Source organism: Populus euphratica, unplaced genomic scaffold (genome assembly GCF_000495115.2).
Source record: "Populus euphratica unplaced genomic scaffold, PopEup_1.0 scaffold81.1, whole genome shotgun sequence".
NCBI classification, from domain to species: domain Eukaryota; kingdom Viridiplantae; phylum Streptophyta; class Magnoliopsida; order Malpighiales; family Salicaceae; genus Populus; species Populus euphratica.
Window position 1 is genome coordinate 148,980 of NW_011499945.1, and position 14,438 is coordinate 163,417.

At 36.6% G+C, this 14,438-nt stretch overlaps 3 protein-coding genes across 4 annotated transcripts; all 3 read left to right on the forward strand.

Moving 5' to 3' along the window:
* The first annotated feature begins 359 nt into the window (after nt 1-359).
* LOC105137416 (cysteine-rich repeat secretory protein 3-like) lies at nt 360-2,793 on the forward strand. Of its 2 annotated transcripts, none has more exons than XM_011043140.1 (3): nt 360-1,583; nt 2,160-2,273; nt 2,396-2,793. In XM_011043140.1, the coding sequence occupies exons 1-3, from the start codon at nt 818-820 to the stop codon at nt 2,401-2,403; spliced, it is 888 nt and encodes a 295-aa protein (XP_011041442.1). In that variant the 5' UTR covers nt 360-817; the 3' UTR covers nt 2,404-2,793. The 2 variants fall into 2 exon arrangements, with proteins under 2 accessions (XP_011041442.1, XP_011041440.1); XM_011043138.1 differs by having other exon boundaries at nt 363-1,583; nt 2,157-2,273.
* Nucleotides 2,794-7,232: 4,439 nt separating this feature from the next.
* Nucleotides 7,233-10,833, forward strand: LOC105137417 (uncharacterized). Its single transcript, XM_011043141.1, has 5 exons — nt 7,233-7,516; nt 7,612-7,731; nt 8,670-8,765; nt 8,865-8,957; nt 9,778-10,833. Coding segments are annotated over exons 1-5 (576 nt in total). The 5' UTR covers nt 7,233-7,515; the 3' UTR covers nt 10,044-10,833.
* A 292-nt stretch (nt 10,834-11,125) lies between these two features.
* Nucleotides 11,126-14,070, forward strand: LOC105137418 (28 kDa ribonucleoprotein, chloroplastic-like). The gene is made up of 4 exons (XM_011043142.1): nt 11,126-11,690; nt 13,006-13,107; nt 13,230-13,502; nt 13,607-14,070. Exons 1-4 carry the CDS (start codon nt 11,280-11,282, stop codon nt 13,658-13,660), a joined length of 840 nt encoding a protein of 279 aa, XP_011041444.1. The 5' UTR covers nt 11,126-11,279; the 3' UTR covers nt 13,661-14,070.
* The last annotated feature ends 368 nt before the right edge of the window (nt 14,071-14,438 follow it).

Sequence of the window (14,438 nt, forward strand, 5' to 3'; positions counted from 1 at the left end):
GTTTGAGTTATATAAATTTTAAAATTATTAAAAATTTATATAATTAATATAGAATTAATCAAAATACACAGAAATTAATACAAATATCTATATTAATAAAAAAATAAAAAAAATAATAAATGACACAAGATTTGGTAAATATATTTCATTCAAAGCTAAAAATTCACAAAGATTTCAATTCAATCCTCATGATCAGTACATGAAAATTAAACAAGTCAAAAAAAAAAAAGAAGGAAAGAAACAACGACCCCATTGCTGCGTTCAAAATTCAAACCCAGACTCGAGTATGATGCTCTTCAGTCAAACTTCAAGCCCTGTACACGCACAAACCCAGATTCCTTTACATGCATACGCTTCACAACTTTCATAGAGAGAATATTTTCTTCCTTCACCTTTCAATAAAAATTATTTTATTTTAAACCAATTTTGTTCTCATTCTCTTCAAATACTAAAAAAATACGCAAGTATTGGCACTCACTGTTCACCATTCCAATGAAAATTGTAGAGCAGTACTTTTTTTTTAAAAAAAACTTCTCTATTGTCTGCTGGACTGTGTACTCTCACTGGCGGCGACAGGGAGAGAGAGAGAGAGAGAGAGACCTCTCTAGCTCTCATGCCAATCTGCACATACAGAGAAAAAAGTAAAGTAAAACTAAAACCAAAACCCACAAGGCAAACTCTTTTTGAGCAATTCAAAGCACGCCTCAAAACCCAACGTCTCCTTCATTTTCTATCTTCTCTTCTGTTTTGACCAAAACCCACTTCTCAAATCCTTCCAAAACATGTCATGATTTGATCCATTCCTGCCATTTCCCAAATGAGTTTTCCCTCACAACCCTCTTTTTGCTCCCTCTTTCTCTCCACCTTTCTCTTTGTTAGTCTTTCTCAGTCTGCCTCTGATTACAGCACCTTGGTCTACAAGGGCTGTGCAAAGCAAGCTTTTCAAGATCCAAATGGAGAGTATTCACAAGCCATCTCTGCTCTTTTTGGTTCTTTAGTCTCCCAGTCTACCAAAACTAAGTTCTTTAAAACCACCACCGGGACTGGCCAAACCACAATAACTGGTCTCTTCCAATGTAGAGGAGACCTTAGCAATACCGACTGCTACAACTGTGTTAGCAAACTCCCCATCTTAACAGACAAACTTTGTGGCAAAACAATAGCGGCAAGAATCCAGCTTTATGGATGCTACATTTTGTATGAAGTTGCTGGCTTTGCACAAATTTCGGGTATGGAAATGCTGTACAAGACTTGTGGGGCTAAGAATATGGCAGGAAGCGGGTTTGAAGAGAGAAGAGATACTGCCTTGTCAGTGATGCAAAATGGTGTGGTCAGTGGCCATGGCTTCTATGCTACCAACTATCAATCTGTGTATGTTCTGGGGCAGTGTGAGGGTGATGTTGGAGATTCAGATTGTGGTGAGTGTGTGAAAACTGCTATCCAGAGAGCTCAGGTTGAGTGTGGGAACGCTATCTCAGGCCAAATCTACCTGCATAAATGCTTTATTAGTTACAGTTATTACGCAAATGGGGTGCCGAGGAGATCGTCATCATCTTCCTCGTCTTCCAATTCAATTTCATCAGGTAGTATGTACTATAAGGGAATTCTTAGGAAATCTAAATCTGGTATTGAGAGAAAAGTTCGCTGCTTTTTATTTATCAGTATTTAGTAACACTCGTTTTGGTCGAGGCTTGCTTTGCTGGATTCTTGATTTTTTTATCCTTCCTAATCATTTCTATTTCCCTGTAAAAAAAGGTTCTTTCTTAATAGATTAGCGAGTCTCTTTATATATTGAATTATTATGTATGGTTTGGGTTGTTGAGTTTCCCTTTGAAAAGAGTTTTTCTTTTTCTTTCTTGATAACGATAAGGTTCTTTGAAAAAATATATTAGTGGGTCTCTCTGTGTATTGAAATTACAATATGGTTATGGTTGCTGGTTTTTTCTTTCCTATTTGTTTCTGATACCTGTTAAAAGGAGCTCATTTTTTTTTTAATAGATTACCGGGTCTCTTATCTATTGGAATTAGTATATAACTATCCTGTGTGAAGAATGTGCAGTATCTTTTGAATTTGTTTAAAGGTGGTTAAATTTTAATTGGCCTGAGAAATATATATAATAAAGATTTGGATTTGGGATGGGATTTGATGGTTGCAACAGGGACAGGGCAAAATACAGGGAAGACGGTGGCCATTATAGTAGGAGGGGCAGCTGGTGTGGGGTTCCTGGTCATCTTCTTGCTGTTTGCAAGAGGTTTGATAAAGAAACGTGAAGGTATGCTTATTTGCACTTCGAAGAACATTATGGGATTGGATAATTATACTCTAAATTTCACTGGTTATGATCTCTTTTGTTCGTTTAATGCTGATATGGTTGGAGTATGTTATTTTGTTCAGATTTTTAAGAGAAAGAGATGGGTCCTAAAGAGGAGGCAAACACCTTTTTTTGAGGTGGATTCTTTCTACAATTTCATTTCTTTCTATAGAGAAATGAGTTTTCGCGGTGGACCAATTTTGACGACGAAAAAGATAGGGTAGAAATGGCCAATGGGTGTCTCTTCTGTTGTTACAGCTCGGTAAGGGAGTATATATCTGGGGATGGAAGTAACTAGGGCTTGAATGTGTTTCACAAAGGTGAAAACAGACAGCAGAACGAATGTTTGTCTATTTGAATGGATGACAGAGGAGAGTTGAATTAATGGGCTTTGCCCTTTACATTTTGCATAGCCATGTGGGTGTTTTGTCTCCTTTTCCCTCTTCTCCAGATTAATGCATCCCCATTTTCTTCTGCTTTATGCTTTTTAGAAAGTGGTAACATATAATCTCTCTTTTTCCCTCTCTACATGCGGATGGCACTCACCGCTCATGCATTTCATCATCACTTTTCTTCCTCCTGTTGGTTTTTTGGCTTGGATTAACAATGATTTGGACCTGCGGCTTCAAGTGGATATTTGATCCCGAGTCCCGGGTTCTTTACTAAAAAATAGAAAGTCTAATTCACATCATGACGAAGAACAGTTTGTAAACTCGTATAACCATGCCCTACTTTTGGCACTGCAAATTATGACTTCCAATCTCTCTACGCATTTCTTTTCCCTGTAAAAGGAATGCTAGGGTTCAGACAGCTAGATGAAATTATCATACACTCGCAGGAAGCTGGAGTAAGCCTCATGCGAGGCAAGGAATGTATAGCAAGATGGCCTCGTTTTTTATCCTTTTTCGCTATATGATCTATCCATGACAACCAGCATGCGATATTCTTCTGCAACAATTTCTCTGTTTTTGGAGATTGTGGCGATGTGATAAATATAGGAGACGAGCATCTGGATGGGTTTCTTTTTGAGCTTTTGAGGCAAATAAAAGGTCATCTTTTAAGGGATCTCGAACCTGAAAAAAGCTCACGCACGTATATCCTCCTCCTCGAAGTCAAACCCACAATGAACATTGAGCCGCAAATTACGCGAAGCTTAGCAAACTATTTTACTGACATGACATGAAATAGAAAGCTCATTTCCAAACGAAAGCAAGAGAGATGTTGCTCTTGTTCCATGGCAACTACAGATATCTTTGCTTATTAGTGCGGTTTTTTTAAAAAATAATAAGTAAAAATATTAAAAAAATCGTCAATGATGTTCTGGTGTGATATGTACTAGCCACCCATAATGTCTTGAATAATAAATAATATTAGAGAATAAAGAAAAATTGAGAATCTTGAACAAACTCATTAAATTATCATGGGATTTTTGCTATTAGATTCATTAAATTCACTAAGAGATTTTGGATCATTGGCTGATATTTATGAGATATTTGCTATTAAATTCTAGCTATAAGAGCACTTTTAGACTTTTTAACCTTAGGGAGCACGATATATCAGAAACAACAGTGTAGCTTTATTTAAAAATATTAAGTTCCTAATATTAATTTATACCTAAAATTAATATGTTGAGGACTCAATCTAAAATAAAGAGAGAAAAATACATATTTAAATAACACACAATATACTCGATCAAAAACAAATCTAAATTAGATATTTATTATAATACACCAATTTCACTACATTTCTTTTTTATAATAATTAAATGTATTAAATAAAAGATAATTATTTAGAAGATGATCTAAAAAAATTGTATGACCGCTCGTTCAAATAAGAGAAAATAAAAAATAAAACATGATAAAAAATAACTAAATTAATTAATTATGTGTATATGTCACTATTCAAATATCATTATACTTATAAGTAAATAATCCGGTAGTAAAAATTTAAAATTAAAAAGTTTTTTTTTTATTATCTTGGATTCAAACACTGTAGTTATTAATATAATAATTATTAAAAATTTATATAATTATTAATTTTAAGATCCATAAAATTAGTTATGATATACATAAATTACCACATATATCTATTTTAATAAAATAAAAATCACTAATATAATTAAAATTAAATTCAACACTTCACCGCATCCTAAAAAAGTATTGCACGGCAAGTGAGGTTCTGGCCTAGCGGTGGGGGGGGTTTGTCCCCTTCCTCCGCACCTTGGTTCGACCCTTACTCAACACAATTAAATTACCTAATAATAAGAAGAAAAAAACATATAGCTTTCTTCCAAGAGGGTTTTGAATTTTAATTTTTTTATTGTTATTAAGTTGATCTATGAGTAACTTAGTCTTTTAAAATATAAAGTATTAATAAAAAAATAATTGGTCAAAAAGCATGGGAGTGTTCTACCATTTATATTTGTATTCAATTTTTTTTTCTTGTTTTTTTTTCTTTGATTTATGTTTATTTTTCTTATTTTATTTACTTTTTTTTTATTTTTATATTAAATTTATTTTTAATATTTTTTAATCCTTTTACTAATTAAATTTTATTTTGATTCCATTCACGTCATTTATTTATTTATTTTTCATATTAAATCTTACTTGACCCTACTGCTTTGTTTTTTACACGTCGGGGTCCTGATCAGATGATGGTTTGTCGACAGATCAGAGTGGGCGACACTCTCTTATATAACCTTTATTTTTCTCCGGTGATATTGTTGATTTCTTAACGGAGTCAGGAAATTTGAGGATTTACAGCAGTTATCATCATCCCTGTGCTATCAATCAAATAATTTGCGTGGCAGCAGCAGACTTGAGAATCTGGCGAATACTATGATGGCTTTGGATTCAGTTTCAGTGACAAGTGACCCACGAATCAATCAAAATCAGAACTACAACTCCTGAAAAAAAAGGGACCCTTCTTTTTTTTTAACAACATTCCGCTCCAAATCCAGCAACAATTCCTTTCTATCTCCCACTCATTGCTTCTTCTTTCAAATCCCACCTTCCAACATTGTTCTGGTGTGCTAACTCAAAATCCTATATTTGCTTCTCTACCTTTCTTTCGATGTTGCGCCACCCTACCCTCGCTTCCCCATTCAAAACCAGCGCTTCTACTCTCTCTGCTCTCTTTCCTCTGGTGTCGCTCTCCATGCTTTAACTATCAAGCTCTCTCTCAATACCCACCGCTCCTCTGCTTCTGCATTGACTTGTTTTTACTTGAAGACTCGCTTTGCTCTTTAAGCACGCAATGTGTTTGAACACGTCGGGGTCCTGACCAGATGGTTTGTCGACAGATCAGAGTGGGCGACACTCTCTTATATAACCTTTATTTTTCTCCGGTGATATTGTTGATTTCTTAACGGAGTCAGGAAATTTGAGGATTTACAGCAGTTATCATCATCCCTGTGCTATCAATCAAATAATTTGCGTGGCAGCAGCAGACTTGAGAATCTGGCGAATACTATGATGGCTTTGGATTCAGTTTCAGTGACAAGTGACCCACGAATCAATCAAAATCAGAACTACAACTCCTGAAAAAAAAGGGACCCTTCTTTTTTTTTAACAACATTCCGCTCCAAATCCAGCAACAATTCCTTTCTATCTCCCACTCATTGCTTCTTCTTTCAAATCCCACCTTCCAACATTGTTCTGGTGTGCTAACTCAAAATCCTATATTTGCTTCTCTACCTTTCTTTCGATGTTGCGCCACCCTACCCTCGCTTCCCCATTCAAAACCAGCGCTTCTACTCTCTCTGCTCTCTTTCATCTGGTGTCGCTCTCCATGCTTTATCTATCAAGCTCTCTCTCAATACCCACTGCTCCTCTGCTTCTGCATTGACTTGTTTTCACTTGAAGACTTGCTTTGCTCTTTAAGCACGCAATGTGTTTGATGAAATGCACGACAGAGACGCGGTCACAAAGAAAAGGTAAGATACTTCCACTATGCATTCTGCAAGACAAGCCAGACGGGACTTTGGTTATGTTATCAAGCAGCTTGAAATAAGAAATTATTAGACCTGCTTTAGCATCCACAAGGTCACGATTACACAACTGACACCATACTGCTCAAATCTACACAACGACAAGGGATAAACAAGAAATTAGCCAATTATTAGATTAATGTTGGTGTCCGGCCCGGGTTTACGCGCACCAATTAAAATAAAAAAGCAAAACGAGCTTTTTGGGGTAATTACAAAGCACACGGCTTAAAGCATCAGCAGTGACATGACATTGACACCACCTGGTTTAACAATCATCAAGGACTTTCACCAACTACAAAACCTGTAAAACCTAGCAGCAGCTTGTTTGGAATCAATCAATTCTTTATTAGAACTGATTTGATTTGTTAATTGAATTATTTTGCATGGAATAGGTTTTAAAATTGTAGAGTTTATTTGAGTTGAATGGATGAAATTACATTATTCCTCACTTGTTTTCATCTAAAAAATTACTTATTTTAAAAATATTTATGTGAAAAAGAGAGGAGGCAATAGAGGGATGTTAATACGACTGATTTTTAAAATATTAAATTTTTTTAATGGGATTTATAAATCTATAAAAATGTTTAAAGATTCTTAAATGCTAAAATTAAATAAATAATGTTAAAATAATTTTATTTTTAGTCGAATCTCAATTCTTCCAGAAATATAACAGTAAAAGAAATTTTATGGAATGATATTATTAATTATTATCTGAGCTCCTTTTTTTCCTTAAAATTATATGTAAGTAAGAGAAGAAAATCTTAAATGAAGATTAATAAAATATATAAATTTAAAAACTAATTAATAAAATATCACTAATTATAAATTTCCATTTATTTGTTGCGTATCCGATTCGCTTCAGTGCACTGCCAAAAAGAAATGGTTAGTAGGGACCAACCTTTGCCAAATGCCGAACATATGCATCAATTGAGTCTTTGACCATACCAAACCATTGCTCTTCCTTTCTTCTACTCAGCAGACGCGTGACGCAATTCAATCTCTTACAAACTCTTTGCTTTCAGAATTCTGTTCCATACCCGTCCATCAACACGCTCTTCTCAACTTGGATTACCTTCACAAAAGCCCCTGTTTTTACTGTTTCTGCTGTGGTTTTGCTTCACAACGGAGCAATAAAACCACCTCCACTTGTCATCATACTCAATGATAGTTTCATCCAAAACAGGATAGCAAGTGATTTGATTACAAAAAACACAAAGTGGGTTTTTGATCTTTGGAATTTCTTTATAGAAAGCTGTCAACTTTCTTTGTATTCTGACGTGGCTTTTTTTTTTTCTTGGAATTTGTTTCAAGTGTATCCGAAGGTGAAGGTGAGATCAGATGGGCGAGACGATCAACATGCACACGACTGGAGCTCTTTGCTTTCCTTGAAAGATATCCAGTTTCTTTGTTTGCAGGATTCTTGCGTTCCAGGTGCTTCCTGCTCTCTCCTTCCTATACCAGCCCTTTTTTCTTTCTTTGTTTTGAATTTTGTGGCAAAAGTTTTTCTTTTTTCCAGTTAGTTTGATTTATCTTATCAGCAGTCTGAGCTTGCTGAGCTACCTCTGCTAGTAATATCTGCTATACTTATTTTCTATCTGACAAATATTTGAAACATGTTGTTCTGGGTTGTTGCTGTTTGGCCAAGAATTCAACAGCTTGCTTTGTTGGTAGTATGGTTAAACTTTGATAGTTGATAAAAAAAGTATTAGTTATTTTTTGCTCTGCCAAGTTCATGTATGTATTATTTTTTAAGTTGGATGGGATGGTGTGAAAGAAATTTATGTCTTCACTAAAGCTGTTTTTTGTTTCTAACCGGCTGGATGAGCATTCACGGCTGTTTATTTTTGCCCAAGCCTTTAGGTTGTTTCAGGATGTTGGGTGACAGATCGGCCGTAGCAGTACTCCGGGGTATAAACCAGGGCAACAAATGTCCATACGACATGCCTGTCTTATTCAATTTTACTATTAGTAATGAGGGGGGGGGGGTTGATTTTATGAAAATGATGCCTCCATTAGCTATCATTACGAGGTTCCATATTCAATTATCAAGTTATATAGTGGTGTTTAGAACTTTCACCACCTTGCCAGTAATTTTGATGTCACAACTCAAGGGGGTGATATTATTATTTGATAAGGAGTACTATGCTCTGAGAAATAAGATGGTACAGAATCATGAGCAGAATGTGAAATAAACATTAGATAGGAAGCGACGCAATGAGCATACATCTGAGAAGCTGCTCTCCTTTGTTTCAAATTAGATAAACACTGACAAATTAAGTAATGGAATTTATTGCTAACTTTCCCTTTTCAAATCAGTTTGTTCTTTGATGTTTGGTCCATATGTTCCTGCTGACCTTCATTATTTGCAGTGAAGGGGCACCAAGTTGTTTCTCCACCAATCGTAGCAAGAATTCCAAAGTCTTACGTACCGAATGTAATCATGCCTAAAGTTTCTGTTTCTGAAGGTTAAAGTTTAGCCCATTGCATTCATGACACAAAATTCACATTATACTCCGTGCAGAGATATTTGTCAGTTATTACAAATTAACTCTATTGATTCTCAGAAGCAGAGAAGAAAAGCAATTCTACCGAGGAGGATAGACTGAATATTAGAGCCAGTTCGATACCACGTCCACGTGCTGTCTTATCTAGTCCTGGTAATATTCTTTTCCTTTTAACCATCTAATCCAAATTTATCTCTTGAAGTACTATTTACTGTCTACTATTACTATGGTGTTGTACTCTATCATGCCTTAATAGGTGCATCAAAGAGCTTCATATAGACATAAAAATAAATTAAACCGAAGCCAGCTTCAACGTGGTTTAGGTTTGGAGAATGAAAGTAAGCTTTCATTACTCTTATGTTTGTAGCACAAAAGATTGATATATTTGTTTAGGAGCTATAATTGTAGTAATGAAACATGCTTTTGGTTTTTGGCTTTTCAGGCAACAATGCAAATCATCCAGAGTCTAATTCCTTTCTTACAATGCACAAGCTTTAATTTTCATCGTATGATATCCTTGTTGATTTTTATGTTCTAAATTTTGAGCATTTCAAATTATTGAATCAGACCATGGAAGATGCAGAAGGTACCAATGAACTCCATGCAATTAGGAAACCATGTCAGTGGGAAGTCTCTGCATGCATAAAGCCTGAAATAACTTTAGTCTGTCTGGTTTGGAAGCATCAGATTTGAAAAAACTTCGGGGAACAAGATGCTGTGCTTGTTTAGGAACATAATGACCAGTTTCGTAGGATCGGGATTTGACAAATTAAACCAGTATTTATTTGGGCATCAAAAAGTCCAGATAACATGATAACCATTTTTGTATCACATTTGTTCATATGCACGTCTTTTTGCTGCTAATGCACTGGCCAGCTATCTGCACTCCTTTCCAGTTATGTGTTTGTGTGCCCACGATCTATTTAGATGCTGTGAAGATCTTTAACTTGTGGATTTTCGAATTTGTATCCAGACAATGATGCGGTGATTGGAAGTAACAACAGGACTAAAGTGGCACGACCTACAGCTTCAAAGAATAATAAGCTGATGGAAAGTAGACATGAACCATGTAAAGCTGTCCCCGGTCAAATCACTGATGCAAGTCCAACAAGTACAAGGAAGTCCAAGAACACTTCTGGTAACAAGAGTGAGCTTAAAGTAAAGAAATGGTCACCACCTGAAGCATCCAGCCAGAGAAGAAAGATCGCAACCGATAAACCACGTTTCGTGAGAATCTAATTGTTTGATTGTACACACTGGATCGACTGTTGAGATCATGATAGCTATGATTATAGCTAGGGCATTTCTGTTTCCTAATTGAAGCGTGATAACCTCAGTTGCAATTTTGCTATAGTGTAATAGAAACCACATGAAGAGCAGTGTTCACATAAGAGTCCTTACATTATGAGTTTGTAGCCCAGAAGAAGAAATCCTCACATCATGAGCTTGTAGTTCAGGGGATTCAAGAGAAAGGGAGATCAGAAAGACCAGTCAGCCCGCACAAATCATCGATGGAAAGGTTCAACAATACATGGGGCAGTTGCAGGCATGGCTCTCCGGCCAAAGTCCATGGTGATTCGTGGAGCAAACAAACTCAGATATCATCATTTGACGTGTACATGAGAGTGGCAAAAACTACATGGATGCATGGATGTCACAGGATGAGTAACATCCAAAATATCCCATAGCAGTCAGATCGTGCCCAACATCTTATTGAAATTGTTGATCCGGACTACCCAGGATCAAAATTACTTGTGATTAAGTAACAGTAGATCTCCTTACAACTCGCTTCTGCATTAAAAGCACAGAAGTAGTTCTTGAGAACCAAACTTTAACTTCCTTAAGAAGATATGCCAGAACCCTTGTGTTTCTTGGCCGCAGCCGTTGTTGTTTTTTTTTTTTTTCCATTTTTTTTTTGAATAGCAAATATACATGTGGATGCATGCAAATGTGGATCTCAAACAATTTCCCATTCATGTACTAGCTTTTAGGCAATTGCCAATCGAAAGATCTAACACTTGACTGCTCACTCAACAAAATCATTTGAACTTATAACGATACCGTTGAGTGAAATGCTATTATCAAATATCAAGTGTGGAGTGACACCAACAGTTAGTCTAAAAGACATGTTTCTCATTTATAGATCTTGGAAGGCGAGTCGTTCATTTTTTTCCTTGATGAATCTAGAAAGACATGTCAAACAACGGATAGACCAAGCATCAGTTCTGGCAGTGAAAAAGGCAAGAGAGACCAATAATTACCACCACTGAAGTCCGAGTCTGATCCATGCTAAACTCACCTTATCCCCCCATGTATATCTCTACCCTCATCTCATTGGACACAATCTGCCCACATCAGCTTGCACAGCTTAACCCTTCACCCATCTCTCTATTAGCACTTACTTTCAAGTCATCATACCCCCACCCATAACTGAAAAAACCATCACCAGCACTTTTCGAGCCAATTTCTTGCACCATGGCTGCCTCTGCTGCAGCAGCTGCAGGTTCATCCTTCTCTCCTTCATCAATTCACACCTTCAAACGCATGCATATCAAGCACTGTACATTGGATCTTTCTCTCCTTAAAGTCTCGCCAGCTCGCATCATGTTACCCTCGTCATATCGCTCTGATTATGCTATAGAACCACTTTCACAAGTTGCAGTCACATGGAGGGTGCCGAGAGTATCTGCTTCTGTTGCTGAAGAGGAGGCACCTGCAACTGCTTCTGCGGTGGAGGAAGAGGAACTGGCTTCAGAAGAAGCAAAAGGAGAAACTAATGAGATCCCTGTTAATACTAAGCTTTACTTTGGGAATTTGCCATATAATGTTGACAGCGCACAGCTTGCTGGAATCATTCAAGAGTATGGTAGTCCAGAGATGGTCGAGGTATGTTAAACATTAATGCATATGGTGAGATAATTGGGAGTGTGATTTTTTTCCTTCTAAATATATTAACTATTTTATACTTTACTTAAGTAGGATATGCAATTATGACTAGATTTACCATCAACTCATGAATAAGCAAAGCCTGTGTATGATGCCAACGTATATAGTGTGGTGGCAAAGTGGGTTCATAAAAAATGCAAGAACCAAATAACTTTGTTAAGTATAGCTCTGCTATAGCTAGAAAATTCAACTCGAAAGTTCACCATAGAGATGCTTGGATCGACAGATGGCATGTGCTTTAAATCTAAATTTTTTGATGGGCTATGGAAACTTGAACTTGCTTTGGTAGTGTGAGCAAGGTGCATATGTTTGCATTAATCTAATAACTTTAAAAGGTAGGTTAATTGGACAATTCAATCTAAGTAGTGAAATTCCTGTGTTGGTGATCAGTTGGCAATAGAGTGGTGAATGGTAATAGATTGAACATAACTATATGAGCTTCTTGAACTTGGATGAAAAATGGTAATAGATTGAACATGACTTTATGAGCTTCTTGAACTTGGATGAATGGAACAAGCCTGATAATTCAGTTTTATAATCTCAAGACAAAGTCGTAGGTTGCCTCTTTGAAAAGATTGGATCGGCAAATTGGAGGCTTGAGTATGCTGTTATTCCCTTGTTATCACGATCACTCCATCAGTCAGGAATGTGGTCCACTGTCCTAGAAAAAAACTATGGTACAAGTAGTGAAGGAGGAGCCACATGTTATCATTGTGGCAACAGTTTCCTTGTTATCTGCTACATTCACTTGGATTCAAGGATGAGTCGTAACTAAGTAGGTTGTTCAATGTGAACCGATGCACGAGGAGGTGCATAATTGTTGCCTTTGAAAAAAGGGAGGTGAATGATTGTTTAACTGGTGAACTCACATTTGCTGCTAGAGAAGTTTTATTCCCAATTTTCACTGCTTCACGGGGTTTGGGGAAGTGAAAGAGTGAAATCCGCTTCAGTGTGCAATAAAGCACTGCATTGATTTTCCTTTGTTTTCAAGACTCCTGAACATCCAAATTTAGACAGCCCTTCTCTTGTTAGCTGATTTCATACTTTTCCCGGGACACTGATGCTTAAGTACTATATCATGATGGAAACTTGACTATTGGTAATGAAATGCTTTGAATATTTTAGAACTTGTGCTCAAGTATTGATTACTCTTTACTCTTTAGCTTACAATTTGCCCTATTCCCGCTACTAATGCTTTCATGGGATTCTATAGCAGTGTTTTATTGCCTTTACTGAAGAATGAGCATGGCTGCAGGTTCTCTATCACAGAGAAACTGGAAGAAGCAGAGGTTTCGCATTCGTGACAATGAGCAGCATTGAAGATTGTAATGCAGTCATTGAAAATCTTGATGAAAGCGTAATAACTCATCTTTCACATCTATGATTTTCTCTGTCTCTCTCTCTCTGTGAGTGAGTGTGAATGCTTAAAATATGTACAAGTCATTTGACCTCAAGCTTCGATATTTTTCTCCTTTTCAGCAATACATGGGTCGCATCTTGAGGGTGAACTTTTCAGACAATCCTAATCCTAAAGAACCATTATATCCAGAAACAGAATACAAACTTTTTGTTGGAAATTTATCTTGGTCAGCAACATCTGAAAGTTTGACACAAGCCTTTCAAGAATATGGTAATGTTGTTGGAGCAAGGGTTCTATATGATGGGGAGACAGGAAAATCCCGTGGTTACGGTTTTGTATGTTATTCAACAAAAGCAGAGATGCAAACAGCCCTTGTATCTCTTGATGGAGTGGTACCGTCCACCTCCCTCTACTCTCTGAATACTTTCTCAGTTACTACTAGCATTTTTTTCCTTCAGAAAGCAATTAATCAATGGCTCTTGTGTTCCTTATTTAGGAACTAGAGGGACGAGCATTGCGCGTAAGCTTAGCTCAAGGGAGAAAATCATGAGATTGTGGACGAAAAGGTGCAGATTTTTGAATGGATGCTGAACATCAATGCCGATAGCACCGAGAATCAGCGAAAGGAAACAATAGTTACTTTTGCTATTGCAGTACCTTGGCAACCTGGGATTCTCTTCTCTTTCATGTCTATTGTGTTTGCCTGATCTTCCACTTCTGATTCATGAGTGGAAGTTCCTTATGAAATTTGTTGTGGTTTTATTTGGTAAGGCTATGAATACGCTACAAAAAAGAAAAAGAAAAAATCTCGTGTAAGCGAGATGCTGCCATGCAGCTTGTATTGCTGCATTTTATACCTAGATAACATTTTTACTTGACAATGCTGACAAACAAAAGACCTGTGCATCACTTTCATCTACAATTGCTAGTTTTTTTCCAGAATAAGCTGTAGTGGATGGACACCCGATGGTCATGATTTTCTATGATGATGTTTTAGAGACATGGTCTCTGCCATGGCTTGCCATTAGATCCTTGGAGATCCCGGATGTCCCTCATTTTGAAACAAAAAAGGGGCAACTTTTCCATTTTAGTATGGAATAAACAAGAAACAACAGCAGCATTATATTATTAAGGAATCAAACACAGTATTCGACAGTGTTTAGCAGAAGCACAGATTTGGCATTGCTATGATTGAGTCAGACAACAAATGACCTTCGTGCAGTGATACAGAAGATCTGAATTGTCCTTTCAAAAATTAATCTGTAAATATGGTGATGACATTTTGCACTGTAGGATAAATACCTTTATTTTGATTAAATGATGAAGTA